This window comes from Equus asinus, chromosome 29 (genome assembly GCF_041296235.1).
Source record: "Equus asinus isolate D_3611 breed Donkey chromosome 29, EquAss-T2T_v2, whole genome shotgun sequence".
Taxonomy (NCBI): domain Eukaryota; kingdom Metazoa; phylum Chordata; class Mammalia; order Perissodactyla; family Equidae; genus Equus; species Equus asinus.
In genome coordinates this window covers 29,734,888-29,756,869 of record NC_091818.1, presented here as the reverse complement: position 1 = coordinate 29,756,869, position 21,982 = coordinate 29,734,888, and the positions used below count along the sequence as shown (strand labels likewise).

Below are 21,982 nucleotides of genomic sequence, written 5' to 3'. Positions count from 1 at the left end.
TTAAAAAACGAAAAATACCTCCGCATGATGGAATGTACATCATGTTGACCATAGTTAACACTGTTCTGTGATATATTTGGAAGTTGTTTAAGAGAGTAAATCCTAAGCGTTCTCATCACAAGGAAAAAAATCATTTTTTAATTTTTTTTTTGGTATCTATATAACATGATGGTTGTTAACTAAACTTATTGTGGTCATCATTTCACCATATATATATAAGTCATTATGCTGTACAAGTACTTAAATGTACACAGGGCTGTATGTCAATTATAGCTCAACAAAACTAGAAAAAAATACCTCCTGCTTTCTCCCTTCTCCTCCCAGCTTCCTAGAACAAATCTGTTGGGTCCCTTCTCAGTCCAGTGCAGTGCGGGAGCTGGGGCAGAGTGGGGAACAGTGGAGTGAGCTCTCCTTGCTTTCCTGAAGCTGACTTTCTGTTGCAATATATTTGTTAGTTTAGTACAGAAAATTTCTTATTCTCTGTCATTTTTTTTTCAAGTTTGTATGCTTATTCTCCTTTCTTTACCAGAAACCATGTTGATTTTTTAAACATTTTTTTTATTGTGGTAAAATATACATAACAAAATTTACAATTTTAACCATTTTTGTGTGTGTATGTGAGGAAGATTCACCTTGTTGCCAATCTTCCCCTTTTAACTTGAGGAAGATTGTCGCTGAGCTAACATCTGTACCAATCTTCCTCTAGTTTATGTATTTTCTGTGGGATGCTGCCACAGCATGGTTTGACGAGTGGTGCTAGGTCCACACCTGGGATCCAAACCTGCAAACCCAGGCCACCAAAGCAGGGAGCGTGAACTTAACCACTACGCAACTGGGCCGGCCCCCGTTTTAACCATTTTTAAGCATGCAGTTCTGTGGCGTTAAGTACATTGACTAAACACTAACTCCCCATCCCTTCCTCCCCCCCGCCCTTGGCAGCCACCCTTCTACTTTCCATCTCTATGGATGTGACTACTCTAGGGACCTCATACCAGTGGAATCATACAGTATCCGTCTTTCTGTGATTGGCTTATTTCACTCAGCATAATGTCTTCAAGGTTCATAAGAAATCCTTTTTAAAAAATTTAATTTTACTGAATTAAAATGTTTAGTTTTGATTCAATCAGTTAAAGCTTTTATCTCAAGAACAATAGTGTTCATAATTCCTTTGAAAAAAATTTTTTTAAGTGGTGACTAAATCACCAAGCAACATTTGTTTTTTTTGGTTTTGCCTTAGGCAAAAATAAAAGATTGGATTGGCTAAAAACTCTTGAATATTGCAATCTAACTCTGAGAATCAAAGTACACTCTTTGCATGTGTGAGGAACTATTTTGAGGACAATCTTGCTTTAATTTACTTTCCAAAGTAAATGAGAAATTATTAATTAGGAAAACTAATTTATATGGGTTATTTTTAGAGAAAGATGCTTTGGAATCTTCTTAATTTTTCAGATCGCTAAAGAAAACACGAATAGGAAAGGAAATAAATAATATCACAACTAGGGGATCCTAATTTTAAGAAAACGTGTAGACTTCTCGTCCCACAATCCCCATGCAATCCCAATTTTCTATTAATTAGCACATTTTCCCCTGTGTGAGGAAAACTGTAGCGCCCCCCTCGGAGGTGGGCTGCCTTGCCTGTAAGCACCCCCAGGGGCGAGTCTGAAGAATGGGAGCAGTGGATTTTCTGCAAGTAGAAAGAAGCGACATCGAGTGTTAATCCTCGCTGCTGAGACCAAGTCTTCAGGCGCAGTGCCAGCTGGGGAAATTATACTCCTGGCTGCTGTCCTTTGGTTCTGTTGTCGGGAACAACAGACAGGAGCTCCGCCTTTCCTACCTGATAGAAGCTTCATTTTATTGTGACTTGATTGCCTACAGAGTTTGGAGTGTGGAAGCTAGAATTGTGTTGATGAAATATGTGGTTCCTACAGACAGAAATAGGTCTTGAACAGATCATTTCCTGACGATGTGCATTCGTGATTCATGATGTGGCTCACCGAGCGCTCCAAAATCCTGTTGGCCACAGGCAGATAGGGTCCACCCGTTCTAGGCATCTCTCTGGATGCTATGTGGAAGCATTCTTTTTTTTTTTTTTTGAGGAAGACTAGCCCTGAGCTAACATCTGCTGCCAATCCTCCTCTTTTTGCTGAGGAAGACTGGCCGTGAGCTAACGTCTGTGCCCATCTTCCCCTATTTTATATGTGGGATGTCTACCACAGCATGGCTTGATAAGCGGTCCGTAGGTCCTTATCTGGGTTCAGAACCGGCAAACCCCAGGCTCTCAAAGTGGAACATGCGAATTTAACTGCGGTGCTACCAGACTGGCCCCTGGAAACATTCTTTTACTTAGTTCTTTATGGAAATCACAAAAGAATAACTTGAAAAGGATTAAACTTCCACTATGGAGTAAGGCTTTCATGTATTTCTACCCTATCATCATAATTTCAACAAAATTATGTATAATTATCAATGATGTACAATGGGGCTCTGATATTCATTTGTGTTTTCAACTTAATTGAAGAAATCTAAAATTTTTAGGTATAGAAAAAAAAGGAAAGAAAGAAAGAGGAATGAAAGAAAAGACCATGGCCTACTTTAGTCTGGATCTCTTCTTTTCTAGGAGTATCCAGATTTTGCCAGATTTTTTTTGTTTTTTTAGATTTTTAATTTTTCCTTTTTCTCCCCAAAGCCCCCAGTACATAGTTGTGTACTTGTTTAGTTGTGGGTCCTTCTAGTTGGGGCATGTGGGATGCCACCTCAGCATGGCTTGATGAGCAGTGCTATGTCTGTGCCCAGGATCCGAACCGGCGAAACCCAGGGCTGCCAGAGCAGAGTGCGAACTTAACCACTCGGCCAGCCCATTTGCTAGATTTTTTTGAGAGTTGTCTCCTCTGATAGGCTGTGCAAATGTTTATCACTCCAGGAGTTGTTTTTCTCTCTCCTTACTATGGTTGTGTCTTTCTCTGTACTGAAGATTCCTTGTTGCGTTTTTCTGGTGTTTTTCCTCTGTGTTTTCTCAGACCATGGGATGGCACAGGTGCTGTTTTACTTATGATTGGATGCTCCATTGGTAGGAAATATAGATGTAATATTATTGGTTAAACAATCCACTGAGGCCACAGAAGCTGTCTGTTTTTGTTGTTGCTGTTGTATTGGTGAGGAAGATTGGCCCTGAGCTAACGTCTGTTGCCAATCTTCCTCTTTTTGCTTAAGGAACATTGTTGCTGAGCTAACATCTATGCCAATCTTCCTCTATTTTGTATATAGGATGCCGCCACAGTATGGCTTGATGAGCGGTGTGTAGGTCCACTCCTGGGATCCAAATCCCTGAACCCTGGGCCACTGAAGTGGAGCGTGTGAACTTAACCACTATGCAACCAGGCCAGGCCCCAGAAATTGTCTTTTTACATGCTTGACACCCAAAATCACCGAGCGTTTGATATGATAGACGTATACTTTATTTACTTACCCCAAAATATTTATTGAGCACCTACCATGCACCAGAGTTCCAGGTAATCAGCTAGGAGCAGATGAGCCTGATGTCAACAAAATGATGTCCCTGACACTGTGGTCATCCCACCTCTGCAGGGTGTGGGGGCCAGAGGCCCAACAGAGGCCCAAATGGTACATGCCTTTATAATGCCTGAGAAGGCCAATTTGAATTTAGAATTCTCCTTAAGTTCCATGTGGAAACGTAGCAGTGGGCAGAGAGCTGACACACAGCCCTATGTCCCGTTAGGCTCTGTCAAGGTGCATGAGGGGCTATTGCATGTGCGTAGACAGCCTCGCCTATATACTCAAGCTCCTGTTCATCACTCGCTCCTCAGCCAAGAGCTCCCCTTGGCCATCTCTGGGTCTGGGAGCATGCACACTGGTGGGGTGGGTATCCTAAGAAGGATGAACTTGAGAAGAGGCTCAAGCAGGCCCAAGAAACAGGCCCATTTGGTGAGGGAATTCCAGGGTGTCTGGTACCCAGAGCATCCAGGGCTCCTCTGTATAACATGGCGGTCCTCGCCCTGTATGGCTATTTAGATGTCAATTAATAAATTTAAAAAATCAGTTCCTTAGTTGCAATAGCCGAATGTTGGCTAAAGGCTCCCATATGGGAGGGCTCAAATATAGAACATTTCTATTATCACAAAAAGTTCCGTTGAACAGCGCTGATTGAGGAGCAGTGTGGGCTGCAGCCGTGCATGCAGGACCAGAGGACAACTTTTGAAGCTCGCGGCCTTGAGCATGGGCCCTTCTTTCCCAGCTCTAAGAGCACTACTGCTTTTTAGAGCTTGCTTTCCAACGGGGGGAGTAGAACAGATGGTTAAAAAGTAAACAGGGATGAAACAAATATTTTCATAATCTGAAAGAATCTCCAGAGAAAAGAAGCAGGAGGGTATGATCTAGAACTGGAGCAAGAGATGGAAGAGTTGCAAGCAGGAGGAAAAACAGAAGTAGAGTAAAGCAGAAAGAGTTTGGTGTGTACAAGAAACAAACAAAAAAGGTGATGTCTATGGCTGGAAGGTAGAGAAGGAAAAGAAGAGTGGTACAAGATGTGTCCAGAGATGTACGCAAAGGCCAGATTATATAGATAAGGAATGGATTTTATTTAAGTGGAAGGAATTGAAGCCTTTTAAACAGGGAGCGATGAGATCTAATGTATGTTTGAAGAAGATTAATCTGGCCACTGAGTGTGGAAGGGTTGGCGGCCAGGACAAAGTAGAAAGACCAATGAGAAACACAGGGTTAATGATTTGACTAGAGTTGTGGTGGTGAGGTGGAAAGACGTGGACAATGATACTTTCATAGAGATGGATAACAGAGCAGCTTTATTTTTGGCCAACAGACATTTATTGAGTGCCTGCTGTGTACCAGACCCTATGCTAACTACCAGAGATTCAACAGCGAGCAAAAGTGGCACAAATCCCTATCTTCATGGATCTTACGTATTAGTGAGGAGAGTCGAGCCATAAATAAATACATAAATACGTGCCTGCTGTGCCGGGAGGTGAGAAGATAGAGACTCATAGAGCCGAGAAGGGAATAATGAGTAGCTGATGGATTCCCATTTTAAATGCTGCAGTTATTTCTGTCAAATCTGTGACCTTTGACGTCGGAGATTTACAAAGACGTTTTGGGAGGAAAGAAAAAAGTGCATCCAGAAGCAGAACGAATGGGGCGGAAGAGGTACCATGGTCCCTAGGAGTCCTGTAGTCATTCACTGAGTCAGTTCTGAGACCCTCCCCTCCAAAATCAGTAGGGTCAGCTTCCTGCCTCTGGGTCATATTGCCAATATCACGGTCACGTTTTGGGAATAACTTCAGTATGTTTCAGCATAAAAATAAAGTGCACTTCTTTAATTGGAAAAAAAAAATCCAAGTAACAGCTGTGTATATGAAAAATTTACCACAGAAATTGAGAGTAAGGGAAAGATATTACAAATCTCTGATAGAAAATGACCCAGGAATTTTGTTTTGAAGCGTCTCTTTTTAGAGGATTATGAACACAGTACACACACACACACACACACACATACACACACACACAAATTTCACGCATTACAAAGGTTACACAGTGACAAGTAAATCCCTCCCACCGTTGGCCCTGAATTCCTCAGGTTTCCTCCCCAGAGGCAACCATGTTACCAGTTTCTTGGGTTTCCTACATAGAGCTTCTCAGTCTTGAATGAACAGTAGAATCGTTTGCAGAGCTTTAAAAGGTCCTGATGCCTGGTCCCACCCCTCAGCGGTTCTGGGTGAATTAGTCTGGGATATGGCTCAGGCACGGAGATTTTTCTCCAGCTTATTTTAATGTGCAGCCACTGAAATATTCTAGCGATCGCCTAAATGCTAATATATTCTTTAAATAATATTTATACAAATGATAGCACAACAGTATCCACTGTTCTGCCTCTTGCTTTTTTTTTCTTTTTTACCTGTAAAATATATCTTGGAGATTGTTCCATGTTAGCACGTATAGCTAGATATAGCCTGTTGTTTTTAATGTCTGAATATTATGCAATCATATGGATGCAACATAATTTATTTACCCAATCCCCTAGTGATGGACAGTTATGTTATTTAAAGTCATGTGTTAACACAAATAATACCATAATGAACATTCTTGTATATACATCCTTATGTACATATTTGTATATTTCTCTAAGATAAAAGTCCAAGAATCAGAATTTGAATTATTGGTCAAAACATAAATGAATTTTCAATTTTGATGAATACTAACAAATTTTATCCCTAAGGGGCAATGCATGAGAGTACCGTACTAACAAGTGCTTTGCTTTTAAAAACATTAGTATTTTCTTTGATTTTGCCCCTTGTAATGTCATAACTATAAGTTGGGCATTTTCTTTTTCTTTTTTGTTTTTTTTGCTGAGGAAGATCAGCACTGAGATAACCTCTGTGCCAGTCTTCCTCCACTTTGCATGTGGGTCACCGCCAAGCATGGCTGATGAGTGGTGTAGGTCTGTGCCAGGGATCCGAACCTGTGAACCCCAGTCGGAAGCAGAGTTCCCTGAACTTAACCACTGCACCGTGAGCCAGCCCCGGCCATTTTCTATATGCTTAAAACCATTTCTTTTTCTGTGAATATCGCTTCCTATTTCTTTTTGTTTTGCCTCTTTTTCTATGAGATTGTTGGTCTTTTCTTATTGTTTTCCAAGATGTATTAATAGATGAAGGAAATCAACCCTTTGTCATTGGCAGATATTTTTCCAATTTTATTGTGGGTCTATTATTTATGATTTTCAGTTTTAGTAAAATGAATGGCTCTTGTGTTTTGAAATTCTAAGGCAGCGACTGGTAGCTGATCCAGGTGCTGTAAGCTACTTGAGGACAGGAATGTGTCTTCTCTGTTCTTGAGTCCTCAGTGCCTGGTAAGTGGTAGGTACTTGTTGAAAGCGTGGTTGGATATAAACGTAATGAAGATGAAGAGTCAGTCAGGCTGATTCCGTGAATTTGTCCAGAAGAAGTTAGGGAATTAATGACATTACTGTAATTTGATTCCCTTTGTCGTTGAGTGCATCAACTTATGCCTGAAGAAGTGAGAGCCAAAAGGCATATCCAGCTGAGTCATTTCAAAGCCTTCCTCTTGCTCCTTATTCTCCTGCTCCTTTAACACGCTAAGAGCATTCTCCTCTGCAGTTGCTCCTTCTGCCTTGGAACATTGCTCCCTTACCTTTGTCTGTAACTTGTTGCCTGTCAACTTTAAAACCCAGCCTTTTCCTTTTGGAAGCCTCCTGTTAGTCTCTCTGCTCCCTTCCCTCTAGCATCCTGTGTTTTTCCCTTACAGTAATTACCAAAATGGTCATAAAATAATTTTTTGTGTTATTACCTCTGTTCGTAATGTCTGTCTCCTTCATTGGATCATAAACCCCCGTCATGTCTTCTCCCCAGACGTACACTGGCGCTGGGGATACAGAGGTGGAAAAAAACAAACTGCCTGACCTCATCATGGACGTTACATTCTAACGTATGTGTATGTCGGGGAAAGGGAGATAATATTTAGTTGTACACAATATTAAATGAGCGTCATTTAAATGAAGCAGGAGACCTGGTACGTGTGCACCTTTGGTTTGGAGTGCCCAAGTCTGGTGTCTGTGTTAACAGGAGAAGCATCTGGCGTATAACGTATGCATGCTCTACCAGGCTATGAAACAGTAGTCACCAGGCCATAGTGCAAGGGTCAATAGGCAGTGGTCAGCAGTGGTCACCAGACCTGTTCTAATCTCTACCAAGCTGTTGAGCCATTTTTACCCTGCCTGATGGAAGTTTTACCGTCATTGAAGTTCATTGTACTTTTAAACTTAGAGCATATATTTCCACGTGTCTTAGTCCGTTTGGGCTCCTGTAACAAAATACTATAGACTGAGTGGCTTATAAACAACAGAAATTTATTTCTCATAGTTCTGGAGTCTGGGAAGTCCAAGATCAAGGCCCTAGGAGATCCAGTGTCTGGTGAGAAACCGCTCTCTGGTTCACAGATGACTGTCTTTGCTGTGTTCTCACATGGCAGAAGGGGCTAGAGAACTCTCTGGGGTCCTTTTACAAGGACACTAATCCCATTCATGAGGGCTCCACTCTCAAGACCTAATGGCCTCCCAAAGGCCCCACCTCCTAATACCATCCCATTGGGGGTTAGGTTTCAACATAAGAATTTTGGGAGAGACACAAACATTCATTCTATGGCATCAAATATTGAGTATTTGCAATAAAGAATACTTTCTTCTTTGTGAGACAGAAGATATTATATGGATTGCTTTTTACCAATTGCATATGCCCAGTGTTTGGTTAAACGTTCTTAATATAGTCGGGATTTTCTGACATTATTATTATATTGATATAACTAACAGCACATTTCTAGCTAAACAATCTAAAATTTTCAGCCTGTTTCTAAACACAGGTTTGTATGAACCAGATTGTCTCCAGTTCTTAAATCACTCCTGGAGGTAGGTTAGCTGCTTAAGGGATGCATTAACTATTTTAGGTCAGTAGGGTACTTTGCAGTACTTTATTATTGAATGCTCCATACCACTGGCTCTTTTCCAGCCAAATCCCTGATCGTGTGGCCTATTTTTAATATTAAATCTCTGTGAACCCAAGTCATCTCTTTCTGGAAGGTTAGACTTCTGGAACAGTATATTAATAATTTACTACCAAGTTACTGAGTCATTGGGCCTGCTTAAGTATCTAACCTAGTCCCAAGAAATAATTTACATAGTCATATGAGAAAAACCCAATGTTTCAGTGGAAATTTAAAATAATCATTTTCATACATTTTCTACAGAGAAACATACTGCTTTAAAATGTTAACATTTCACATTTAAGTACTTTTCATTCTTTTTCTTACACGATAATAATTCCTCCATCAGTGTTTACTTTATTTCTTTTATTTAAAGATGCATACAGAGTTCCCAAGACACCCAGAGCTTGCCTCCTTTCCCCACATGCAAAAAACTGTCAGGGTTAAATCAACTAATTCAAGAAAATATGCATTTGCAAACCCTCTATTTTTTGTTTTTTTTTGAGGAAGATTAGCCCTGAGCTCACATCTGCTGCCAATCCTCCTCTTTTTGCTGAGGAAGACTGGCCCTGAGCTAACATCTGTGCCCATCTTCCTCTACTTTATATGTGGGACGCCTACCACAGCATGGCTTGCCAAGCGGTGCCATGTCGGCACCCGGGATCCGAACCAGCGAACCCCAGGCTGCAGAAGCAGAACGTGCGTGCTTAACTGCTGCAACACTGGGCCGGCCCCAGCAAACCATCTTTTTCACACCAAAAATATTTTCAGGGTATTTTGTCAGACATTTCAATTGCAATAAGAATTTTTTACTTCTATTCACAAAAATGGTAACTTTACAGAAAAAAATTTAAATTAGCCCCCCAAATTAAAAAAAAAAATCAGTGAGTCCAACCCATCTTTTCTGTTATTTTTGTGTACTCCTAGTCGTTTTATATACGTGAATGTATGTAGTTATGGAAATGATTCCGTTCTTTAAGTTTTTTTACCAGCTGTGACCATCATCCACATTTACCTTTAATGCTCCTCAGTCTTTGTAACTATTTGTAAGATTGTATAATAGTCTACTAAGTTTATAGACTATAATGTAAGAATTTTCTTAAGATAGGTGCCAGAAGTGAAATTAGTCTCGATATATATTAATTGAGATGCATATCCAGATACAAACAAAAAGAACATTGTTTTCCCAAAGAGTTGTGTGAAAGTCAAAAAATATCAAGAGGTGACAGCATCGGTTTTAATGTATGCCTCACAACATTGTGAATTGGTACTTTGCAAATAGTACTAGTTAAATGAGGACATAGAATCGTGTTTAATTTAGTAAGGTTGAACACTTCAGATGCTTGAGACTAGCTGACGTTTTTGTGAATTTTCTATTCATAACCTTTGTCTATTTGTATCTATTGATCTCTTAATGTTTTTCTTATCAGTTAGTATAATTTTGTATATGCAAAGAAAATTGTAGAGGGTAGACTCTTTACGGACTGAAGCCATGTCCCTTTTCGCAGCTGTGGAGTCCCCTGGAGGACACATGTGATGGCCATCCTTTAATGTCCATGGGTTGATTTCTCGTTGCCACCTGGGAGAATTCTCCCTGGAAGGCAGGAGCCAAGATTCACTGTTTGATTGTTCTGTCATTCAAGGAAAGGTTCACTGCTGGATGTGTCATCTTTTCATGTGACCCTTATTTAGTAGTGGAGAGCCCATTAGGATATTCCAGAGTTTTGTATTTGTCCAGTTAGTCAGTTGATTCCTTTAAAATATATTACCCAAAATTGCTTGCAGAAATATCTTCCTCCTGTGCTGGCCTGATCTTTTTAAACATTCTCTCTTACTAGAAGTTATATGTGTAGTCACATTTTCTGCTGTGAATTTACACTCTATCCCCACAGGAATGGCAGGGGTAGTGCTTGAGAAGCAACAGTCAGTACACAGTGATACAATATGTCATATTTACAGTGTATTTTCAACCATCTGTAAGAACATTTTCAAGAATATTCTTTCTAGTAGCTTCGATTTAGTATACTCATCTCACAGAGGGGGAAATTAGCCTGGGGAATGTTTACATGACTTGCCTATGGCTGCACAATGAGTCATTAGCAGCTTGAGGAGTGGAACTTTGAGTCCCTGGAAATAAGAAGGGGAATTAACGGGAAAAGAAGCTTCATAGGAAATAGGCTTTAATCATATTTTCAAAATATAAAATCTTTCGTATATTTCTTGGAAGAAGGATGCTATATAAATTTTAAGTATAATGACGTTTTTTTTTCCGAGTGGCTTGCTTGTTATGGAACGTGTTTATTTCATCAACTGACCTAGAGTTGACATTTACACTAAGTTAATGAGCTTGGTATTTATTGAAGTTTATGATAAGACACCAAGTATATCTTTAGGCTGAAGTCTTTGATTCTTTTACTCATTATAGCAAATATTTATTGGTCACTGACTACGGGTCAGTCAGATTTCTGTTGGTGTGGAATAAGAAAGAGACATGAGGATGTGTAGGGATGTTGAGGAACATTTAGAAATGTTTAGGAATGCTAAGTAGAACGTGTAGAGTGGAAGAGCTTCAAGATAAAGGATGTGAGGAAGAGGGGCTGGCCCCGTGGCCGAGCGGTTAAGTTCGCGCGCTCCGCTGCAGGCGGCCCAGTGTTTCGTTGGTTCGAATCCTGGGCGCGGACATGGCACTGCTCGTCAGACCACGCTGAGGCGGCGTCCCACATGCCACAACTAGCAGGACCCACAACGAAGAATATACAACTATGTACTGGGGGGCTTTGGGAAGAAAAAGGAAAAAATAAAATCTTTAAAAAAAAAAAAAAAAGATGTGAGGAAGAATAGGCTTGCTCTTCTGCAACCCTTATTCATTCAACAAATGTTTAGAGTATGGATTCTGTGCCAGGCACTATTCTAGGCACTTGGGATAAATGAGTGAATAAAACAGAAAACAATCTCTGCCCTCATGGATATCATCTCCTATTGGAGGGAGACAGACACTAAACGATAAACATAATAAGGGAATTATATTGTATGTTAGAAGATAAAAGCACTATTTTTTTTTTTAAAGATTTTATTTTTTTTCCTCTTTTTCTCCCCAAAGCCCCCGGGTGCATAGTTGTATATTCTTAGTTGTGTGTCCTTCTAGTTGTGTCATGTGGGACGCTGCCTCAGCATGGCCTAATGAGCAGTGCCATGTCCGCGCCCAGGATCCGAACTGGCGAAACCCTGGGCCACCCAAGCGGAGCGCACGAACTTAACCACTCGGCCATGGGGCCAGCCCCTAAAAGCACTGTTATTTTTTAAAAAGTACAACAGGATAAGTGAGATTAGAGATACTGGAGGGCAGTGGGGATTACAATTTTTGAATAAGATGGCCATGGAAGGCCTCATTGAGAAGGCAATCTTTGAGTAAAGACTGGAAGGAGACGATAGTAGTGTTGAAATCCAGGGAGGTGGCTGTGATGAACATCATGGAGGCCAGTGAGGTTGGAGCAGAAAGAAGGAGGTTGTGTGTGTGAGGGGAGAGTGTAGGAGATGGATGGAAGAGGAGATACGAGCAAAGGAGACTTCGAAGGAATAACCTACAGGTAAGAGAAAGACCAAGAGAGAGTGGCTTCTGGGAAGCCAAGTTGGAAAAGCAAATAAAGGCTAGGGAGTAATACTAAATAACTGTACTAAATGTTACTGATGGGTTAAGTAAGGTGAACGCGGAGAATCAACCACTGGATTTAGCCATAAGTCATTGGTGACCTTGATGAGCTGTTTTGGTAGTGGGAGAGAGTAGGTTTAAGAAAGATCTGGAAGGGAAGAATTGAAGGGAGGATAGGCAACTTTTTTGAGATATTTTTTTCTGCAAAGCAGAGTAAAGAAATGGAGTGGGAGCTGGCAGAGAAAATGGAATCAAGGGAACGTTTTCTTAGAGAGAAATAATAGCCTCCTGATTAGAATGATTCAGTAGAAAGAGTAAAGGTAGAGAAAGCCATGCAGAGTTTCTGGCCATATCTATACCCACATAAATTCCTATACCAAAAATTTCCTAGATACGATTGACTTATTCACTCCTTTTCCGTCATTTAATTTTTTTTTTTTCGGTAAAATTTTGAGAAAGTCCAACTCTCTCAGGCACTGTTTTTGTGCTTCTTAACGACTCATCCCATTCTCATGACTGAAAGGTGGAGGTTTTTGGTAAGAAATTATATTAGCATGAAAAATTCTTGTCATCCATCACCATCAGTAAATATATATTAAAGGGCTAAAAAAACTCGCCACCCCCACACACAATGTTGTAATGTAATTATGAAGGGAAGTTATTTATCCTATGCCTAAAATCCACAATTCAAAATAATATTGAAATTGGCCATCTAATTTTAACTTTTTCAAAATGGTTCTTTTTGATGGTGTCAAATTTGCAAATAGTGGACAGAGGCTCTTCTGTGAAATACAAACAGCCATTCTACCCTTCCTTTAAGGAATAACTTGGTGATAACAGTGTTTTAATGTATTACTCTTGAAGATACGTGAGTTTGTCACGTCTCAGCTTTAGACCTACCATTTGTACTTTTTAATAACTTGAGCTTCGGTGCTGAAAACTAGCAACTGTTCCTATTGAACTGAAAGGTTACTCAGAAGCCACTTGAATTCCAGCCAGCCTCAGACAAGATTAGCTGCCAAAGAGGCTACTGAGGGCCAGCTTGCCAAAGTTATGTTCCTTTTCAGGGAAAAGAGAAAAATTTAAATAGCTGGTTTCTTGACTTCTATTGTTTTCCCTTTCTACTTATCTACTTTCCATTGTGGATAAATAATGAAAAGAATACTTTACACTTTCAAGATACTTTGAAGTGAGGAAAATTTCACAGTAGCAGCCAACTCTTTGAACCCTTCTTTCTACAAAACAGCATTGCACTGGGGGCTGGCCCAGTGGTGCAGTGGTAAAGTGTGCGTGTTCTGCTTGGGTGGTCCGGGCTTTGCTGGTTCGGATCCCGGGTGCGGACATGGCACCGCTTGGCAAGCCATGCTGTGGTAGACATCCCACATATAAAGTAGAGGAAGATGGGCACGGATGTTAGTTCAGAGCCAGTCTTCCTTAGTAAAAAGAAGAGGATTGTTGGCAGATGTTAGCTCAGGGCTAATCCTCCTCAAAAAAAACCACAAAAAAACCCCCAGCATTGCATTGATGAATGAGAAAATATTTGTTTCATTGGGCACTCATTGTATCTTCATTGTGCTTTTTGGAAAGATAAAATTTGAGAATCTGTAAAGATGCACATGTGTGAGGGAGAGTGAGAGTGTGTGCGTGCCCACACGCCAAGTTTAACAAACATAAAGTGAAGACCTTGTAAGTCATCGTGACACTTTATAACCATTAGAAACGGCTATATGTATGCCTGGCAGACAGAAAAAGATATGTTTTCAGTTAACAGAAACATCAGTTGCATGTAGGGGTTTGTTCTGGCTTTCATTTTTCTGAACTGATGCATGCGTGGAACTTGAATTCAGATTGCTGAAAGCTGACGCCTCCCTCCATTGACTATCAGCTTTGTAACCTGTGTCAGGTAACTTAACCTCTCTGTGCCTCAGTTTTTCATCAGTAAAAAGGGAGATAATTAGACGTGAAATTATGTGATGCTTGTGAATCAGCAGAGTGCAAGCATTCATTAGAAATTAGCAATTATTATTATTCATATACATAGTCTAATCTTAATAAATTGATTGCCCTAATTATTAACATAATATAGAACAATCTCAAAAATATACTGACTTTATCCTTTGAGAGAGAGTACTGCATTTAGAAGAAAGAAAATCAGAGAACTCTATTTAAATCTCAGAAAACATGATGGTTTCAAAAATGTGGAGTTTATGGACAACTTAAATGCCACTTCTAATTAAGAAAATCAAATATGCATAAGGTATTTTTCTGTGAGGTGATGCCATATGAACCAAAAGGACTCCCAGAATCCATATTCCAGGTGTGCTTGAGTGTGTATCTACCTGTAGAGTAAGAAAAAGAAGAGAGGGGGCCAGGGCCCAGTGGCGTAGTGGTTAAATTCATGCTCTGCACTTCGGCCGCCCGCGATTTGCAGGTTTGGATCTTGGGCGCGGACCTATATGCTGCTCATCAGGCCATACTGTGGCAGCATCCCACACACAAAATAGAGGAGGATTGGCCGAGATGTTAGCTCAGAGACAATTTTCCTCAAGCAAAAAGGGGTAGGTTGGCAATGGATGTTAGCTCAAAGACAGCCTTCCTCACAAAAAAAAAAAACACAAAATAAAAATTTAAAAAAAAAAAAGGGGGAGAGAGGAGTGAGCTTAAATAAATACTCTTGAAAAAGTGGCATGTCAGCTACCCTGACCTCTTTTCACTTCCTCAAACTGCTAAGCTTTCCTTGTCCTCAAGGTCTTAACATATGCTGTTCCCTCTGCCTGGGCATCTCTTTTCTCAGCACATCCCAGGGCTAATGTTTTTCTTTACCCTTTGGGTTTTAGCTTAAATATCATCTCATCATCCTAACTAAAGCAGTGTCTTCGCACCCAGGCTATTATCCCAGCCTGTTATTTTTTCTCCTTATAATTATTTTTTGATAACTTTTTAAAGATTGGTCTCCTTTACTGGAATATCAAGCTCCATGTTGGAAAAGAAGATTTAACCTTTTTTCATAGTCATATATTCCCAGCATTTAACTTATAGTTACAGTACTCACAGTTATAAATGCATGTTTTTTGGTAAATTTTAATCTCTTCATCAGTACCTATGATAACACACAAAGTTAATAAATTTCCCTATGCTCTCAAGAAAATTGAAGCTAACATTTTAGCTTTTACATAATCATGAAAGTACCACAGAAGGATGAACTTGCATAGCTTGATTACCATCATCTCCGTGGATATTTTGACATTAAGCCAAACGGTAAGCCAGTCACATTTGAGACTTCATTACTGGATGGATTTGAACAGTAATTATGTGCCATTTGCAAACTAAAGTATACAATGTTAATGAAAATGTGCTTCATCTCGGTAGCCTATATCATGGCTGAATTTTTAGAGTCAGGAGCTCTCATTATCAGTAATGAGTTTATGGTTTTGTTTGTGAAGAAACCAACAAAGCAGGGGTTAGCAATTCATTTTCTTGTTAATCATCACAGGAAAAAAAGTTAATTCTTCTAAACTGAAAAGAGATGACAATATCAGAAATGAAAAAATTATCTCCCCCAGCCAACACAAGCAGACAGTGTAAGACAGACAGACTCTTTCCCCTTGGTTCTTGGCCTTGAAAGTCTATCCCATTTTGCTCTGTTCTAAAAATGTGGGCCTGACCAGTGTGGCAACGGAATGTCTGTCTATCCATGGCAGGTCAGGAGGAAACAGTTGAAGTCAGCTCTGACATTGGCTTAGCATAGTCCCATACATAAGGATGCTGTTTGGAGTCTTGAGGATTTGGGATGGAACATAACTTCGTCTAGAATCAAGGTAGCCTGAGGATACTAGGAGAAATTGATTTTGCCCAAGAGCACTGCTTTAGACTTCATATGACTATTTGCTACAGAAATAGATGACCAATTTGGGATCAAAAGTGCCACTCCTGAATAGGCTTTGGACTCATCCTTTTGGCTTTAAAAGAGAAAATACAAGAACCCTCAAGAAAATTGATCCTGGAAATATACATGACTGTGAAAGAGTAAAGTACAGCATCAAAAAAGCAAACTAAAGGAAAAGCATGATGCTTTTTGTGCAAATATTTGACGCCGAAGTGAAAAAAGACAGAAACTGAAGAGTGGATAAAACCATAAATTAATCCCATTAAACCAAATTTTCCTATAAGCAAAGATCACATATTTGGAGTGAGAGTTCTGAGAATAAAAGGAGAAGATCCTGGTTGAGGTATTATTGGTGGTTGTTAGGTGCAAATTGCATGCTGGAACTGTACAATGAGGAAGGAGAATATTAAGATGGAGAAGAGGAAACATGGGTAGCTGAACACGAGATGTGCCTGCAAAGGCGAATACACCGAAGATCAGCTAATCACTGTAGGAACCCAGGGGATCGAGGGTACATCTTGCAATGAACCTATTCTGGAATTGTGGAAAGTTGTGGACTGCCAGCTGTTCTTCACTGAAGACTACTTGAGGCAGAATGACCCAGAAAGTCCATATGGTACTGAAGGCAAAGCTTAATTAGATCTATCACTTCTAACTGCATAAATCCACACTCCTAGAAGGAAGCAGATTAATTGTAATGCATATGTGAGGAGGGTGACTTTCAAAAAGGCAACAGCTCTGGAGGCTAGAACATGCTACTCTTTAATAGTGGCCATCTTTGAGTGGGAAGATTTAAGGTGACAGTTACTGGTGTCTCTCTACCATGGGCACATGTAATTTCTATAATGAAAAATATTTTGAAAGTATATCCTATTATAGAGACAAGGAATGAAAGTTATGTGGCTCCTTCTATAAATTACACTAAACATCAGTTCATGGTCACATCTCATATTGTAAAATAGTCAAAAGGTTAGTAAATTGGTGCAAAGATTCAAAAGATCATTGCCAAAAGTCAATGTAGCATTTTTTTTAACTGCTTAATTATTTAAACCTAGCAACAGTTCTCAAAATGTGCAATTAAAAGCTATATTTGATTATTAGCAAAGGACTTTTTATTTATTTATTTATTTTTCGCTTGAGGAAGATTGTCCCTGAGCTAATAACTGTGCCAGTCTTCCCCTATTTTGTATGTGGGATGCTACCACAGCATGGCTTGATGACAAGCGTGTAGTTCTGGGCCCAGGATCTGAACCCTCAAACCCCAGGCCACCCAAGCAGAGCATGCAAACTTCACCACTACGCCACCAGGCCGGCCGCTGCAGAGGACTTTTTCAATCTTTGTTTGAAACAGAATGAGACTGCACACAATTGGTGTGCGTGTTATGATCTTCCTCTCATTATGGAGTTCTTTTCTTTTTTTAATTTTTTTTATTGCAGTAACATTGGTTTATAACATTATATAACTTTCAGGTGTACATTGTGATATATTTCAAATTCTGTGGAGATTACATCATGTTCCCCACCCAAAGACTAATTACAATCCACATTATGGGATTCTTAATGACAGAAATTTTGTGTCTTCACTGAGGTGTGACCTGAACGTTTGGCAAGGTGATTGAGTTTAGAATGCCAGCATTGTGGCAATAGGGCCTGAGATCCTTTATAGAGTATTAATTATGCTTCCTGGGAATTTTGTACTGTGCTACGCCTACTATAGGAAACCCTCTCGGAAGATTAGGAATCGATTTGCAAGTGTGTTGGTGTAGAAAAACTCATATCTCCCTTGTGAACTACTGGAGCAAAAAAATTGCAATACATTTTCTATTCCCCATGCATTTTACATTCACTCCTAACAATATAAGTAACCTATTTATTAATTTGTTATGATTCCAATTAAGGTGCCTTCGATCTATAACTTTTATCCTTAAGCTCCTATTCTACTGTCTTTTCTAACATTTATATCATGAAGGGTGGTCTTAGCCCAGAGATGAAAGGAAGGAAAGAAGGAAGGGAAGGAACAAAGAAGATTTTCTTAAAAACACTATTCTTTCATTTGCATGAGACTTGACAAGATAAATCCCGCCCACCACACTCAAACAAAAATGTAGTTTGTAGTGACAGAATTTTATGTTTACTTTAAGAAACCTGGAAGTGTGTATTTCTTCATAAACAAATTATAAAAATGCAATCCCATTAGTACAGGAAATTAATAAGTACCTTTCCTTCTCAAGCCTCAATCATCTTATATATAAGAAGATTTGGACTCAATTGTTCTGACTCTTAATGCGAGCCAAGCTTTGAAATTTCTTTGTGATTTTTATTATGACAATTCATACTGTTATTTATTCCAGTGACTTTATTTCCAAAGGTAGTTTCTCAGTTGGAAAAGCAGTTCAGAGTCATTTTGAGCTCCGTTAAACTCATTGCTTAGAGCTGTGATTACTTTCAGGTCCTAATTAAATGGGCAAATCTCTCTTACGCATCTTGTTTGGGAAGTCACAGGCAATCAAAAGTAGTTTGATATTATGATTGATGAGCATTATTTGATTTCTGCTGTCCAACAATGTGTATACTCTTTATTATCTATGAATTGTCTTATTGGCATAGGATATACTTTCTGTGGCAGGGTGGTGGAAAGGGATCATTAAATGAAACATTACATGCTTTGTCTTTGAGAGAATGTTTCATTTGAAACAGAAACATGACAAACATACCATGTGCGTGTTACTATAGAACCGAAAAGCCCTTTCCAGTTGTTTACACTTCGGATGCAAAATGGCAATTTGACATAGACTAACAGTGTGATGTGAGCATCTGCGTAAAAAGGCTACATATGGAGCATGCCCAGTGCGGTGAGTGCGTCCTCCGCCCTCCCCCTCCAGATCTCTGAAGATAAGGCTTGAACTTTACACTTGCAAATGTCACTGCATACGTTCTGCACTAGGTTTTTTTTTTTTTTAAAAGGTTCTCTTACAACTAATTTCCTTGAACGATCCAAGAGCGGGGAAGAGAATCCTTAGGGTAGTAAGGTGCATTAAGTTCAGAACGAGTTGATGCCTGTCTTTGAATGCACTTGAAGTGTTCTTTATTTTTAAAGCAATATAAAGCATTCGAGGGTTTGTTTTCCCCCCTGGAATGGGAAAATAAGAATCTTCTTGGATTGCCGTCCTCCGGGGTAGGGAGTGAAAGCCCCGGAGGCAGAAAGGGACGGAGAAGAGGGGCTTGCCCAGAGCATGGATAGCAAAGGAGCAGAGGTTCTCCAGGGCTCGGCGCGCGCTGAGGATCTGTGCCCGGGGCTGCAGCTGCGGACGAGAAAAGCGCTGTCTGGCTAATGAAGGCCACCTGGATCAGGCTTCTGAAAAGAGCCAAGGGAGGAAGGCTGAAGAATTCGGATATCTGTGTAAGCTCAAGGGCTTTCGTTTGGGGGAGACGTTATTTGGTTGTCGCTACTGCTGTTGCACTGAGTGCTGGCAGGGGCTCCCGCGATTTAGTAATATGATCCTGATTGCTAGAGAGGGAGCCAGGGAGAGTCCTGTAATTTTCGGAGCCTTTTTCCCCTGTCGTGATTTATTGCTGTCGGCGATATCCCGGGCAGGTGTTTTCTGTAGCCAGCTTTCCTGAAACCTCTATTTAAAGGTATTGAAAAATGTGTGGCTTAGAAATTGAGTGAAGCTGGCTGCTGTCGTCTCACAGTTTTGTCAGAGAAGGTATCAGGTGAATAACAAGGGTACAAAAGGATGCTTAAGATTCAAGTGGGAGTCATCTCACGGTTGTGACATTTCAGAGAGTTCAAGTTCCTAACTCAGACTTTCTTTTAGGTTTTTTTATTAGACGTGCCTTCTTTTGAGTTGTAGATACGTGCGTTAGCTTGTAGATTGTTCTTGAAGCTATCCTTGAAACCCGCCTATGCCCTTCAGCCCGGCACTGCACCACGGAGCTGGTTTAATTATAAAGGAACTTCATCTGGCTTCCAGAAAGGATACTCGTTGGAACATAAGGCTTGGGAAGGAATGGGAACTTGGTAGGCACCGCTAGCCTAGTGAATGGTCTGCAAACCAGAGCAGGGTTTTTCCAGATGGTTTGCCACAAAATGGATTATTTTCTCCTCTTTTCAGGAATTTATAGCACAATCTAGGAAGCTCACTGCCATGTCGAGGAGACTTTTCCAATGCAAACATCATAAATGGAATCTATTTTAAAATGTACATTTTCCTCCCAAGGGTTCGGCAGACTCCTACACCAGCCGTCCATCTGACTCAGATGTTTCTTTGGAGGAAGATCGAGAGGCAGTGCGCAGAGAAGCAGAGCGACAGGCCCAGGCGCAGTTGGAAAAATCCAAGGTAAAACCATTTCTCCTCTGCCAAGTGCTGTCTTTGCCAGTTGTGCTGGGCCTGCGATGGGCCACCTGTGGAAGTTTCTCCTAAAGCGAATGTTTGGTTACTTATGGTCTGGTTTAAAAGAGATGCAGGATATGGAGCATGTTTTCTACCTTGGCAGAAAGAGGAAGTGTGATATATAAGAGTGGTCCTGCCTTTATGTTGTTTTATAGTCTAAATAACTCATTTCCACGAGTGGATTGTTTATTTAGACACAAAAAAGGACCTCTGAATATACACAGAGGAAAAACCATCTAATATCAAAATGATTTTCCTTCATTTTTTCCAGTAAACCATGTCTGTTTAGAAAAATAAACTTTCTTCAAGCTAATGTTTATTTTCCTAGATTTGAAAACCTTCCCCCCAAATTTTACTCTGTCGGTGTTTTATAATAGTCTTATACCTAAAAAATGGATTTCATTATGCTTTTCAAAAATAAAGCAACAAAGGATTTATTAATTAAAAATGTTTCTTCCCTCGGAGCACCTTCTTCTCCATCCCATAATAATAAAGTGCGTATTTATGGAAGGGGGACTGGAAATCAGATTTAAAATATATAAGTGCAGGCTTGAGCTGAGATTCAATTCTAGTGTTCCATTTCACTAATTACAAAGATTAGAATTCATCTTCCCATGCAGTTGTTCCAATAGCAGCTATTCCTAAAGCATACATTGTTCAAGTTCAAGGTACCTTGGCTTGTGTGATACTCAGTAACTTTTAAATGAATGTATTTTGACACGGTTGTTGGTTTTCTTTTGAAAAAATTACTGCTTTGAAAAAAGAGTAAGTACTGTGTTGATCTTGCGGAAAAAAAAATCAAGGATAACATTAGAATACTTCTGCTGGCTGCTTCGTCTCTGAGATGAGTCAAATCTGTGTGTGTTGCTATGGGAATCGTGGAGTGGAGACGGTAGTTCGAATGCACGGACAGCCCTTATGTAATATTCATGACCTCCAGCACAGCTGCCATAGTAGTTTACAGGGGAACTGCCAGGAGACCTTGACTTTTAAAAAGCAGTATTTCTGTACGTCAAAACAGTGTTCTCACTTCAGTGGCAGGGAAGTCATCTCCAGGTCTGACAGTCTTGACTGCAAGATGGCTCATAAACAGCAGGAGCAGGCAGCTGATAAAGCAAGGTGTGGCCATTAACGAATCCGCTTTACCAACGTTAACCATTGAAAACATTATGATGCAAAACAACCTGGGTGAACCTGGAGGACATTAGGCTAAGTGAAATAAGCCAATCACAGAAGGACAAACGCTGTGTGATTCTTCTTACAAAGCACCTACAGTAGTTGAACTCACAGGAGCGGAGAGTAGAATGGGGGTTGCCAGGGGCTGGGGGAGGAGGAAATGGGGAGTTGCTATTCAACAGACATAAAGTTGCAGTTATGTAAGATGCATAAGTTCTACAGATCTGCTGTACAACCCTGTGCCTATAGTTAACAGTTAAAAATTAGTTAAAAGGGTAGATCTCTTGTTAAATATTCTTACTACAATAAAAAAAATTATGAAGTTGAAATTAAATAACGAAGAAAAATGAC

General features: G+C 40.1%; 1 protein-coding gene across 10 annotated transcripts in view; it reads left to right on the top strand.

Moving 5' to 3' along the window:
- CACNB2 (calcium voltage-gated channel auxiliary subunit beta 2) overlaps window positions 1-21,982 on the top strand; it is a 351,543-nt gene that overhangs the window by 206,319 nt on the left and 123,242 nt on the right. For 8 of the 10 annotated variants that reach the window (XM_044762395.2, XM_044762396.2, XM_044762394.2 and 5 more), the window contains one exon: window positions 20,282-20,401. In XM_044762395.2, the coding sequence (XP_044618330.1) occupies window positions 20,282-20,401 (120 nt within the window). Of the gene's footprint in view, window positions 1-18,974; window positions 19,462-20,281; window positions 20,402-21,982 lie in introns of those variants that run through there. The other 2 variants (XM_070500813.1, XM_014846024.3) reach the window with 2 other exon arrangements.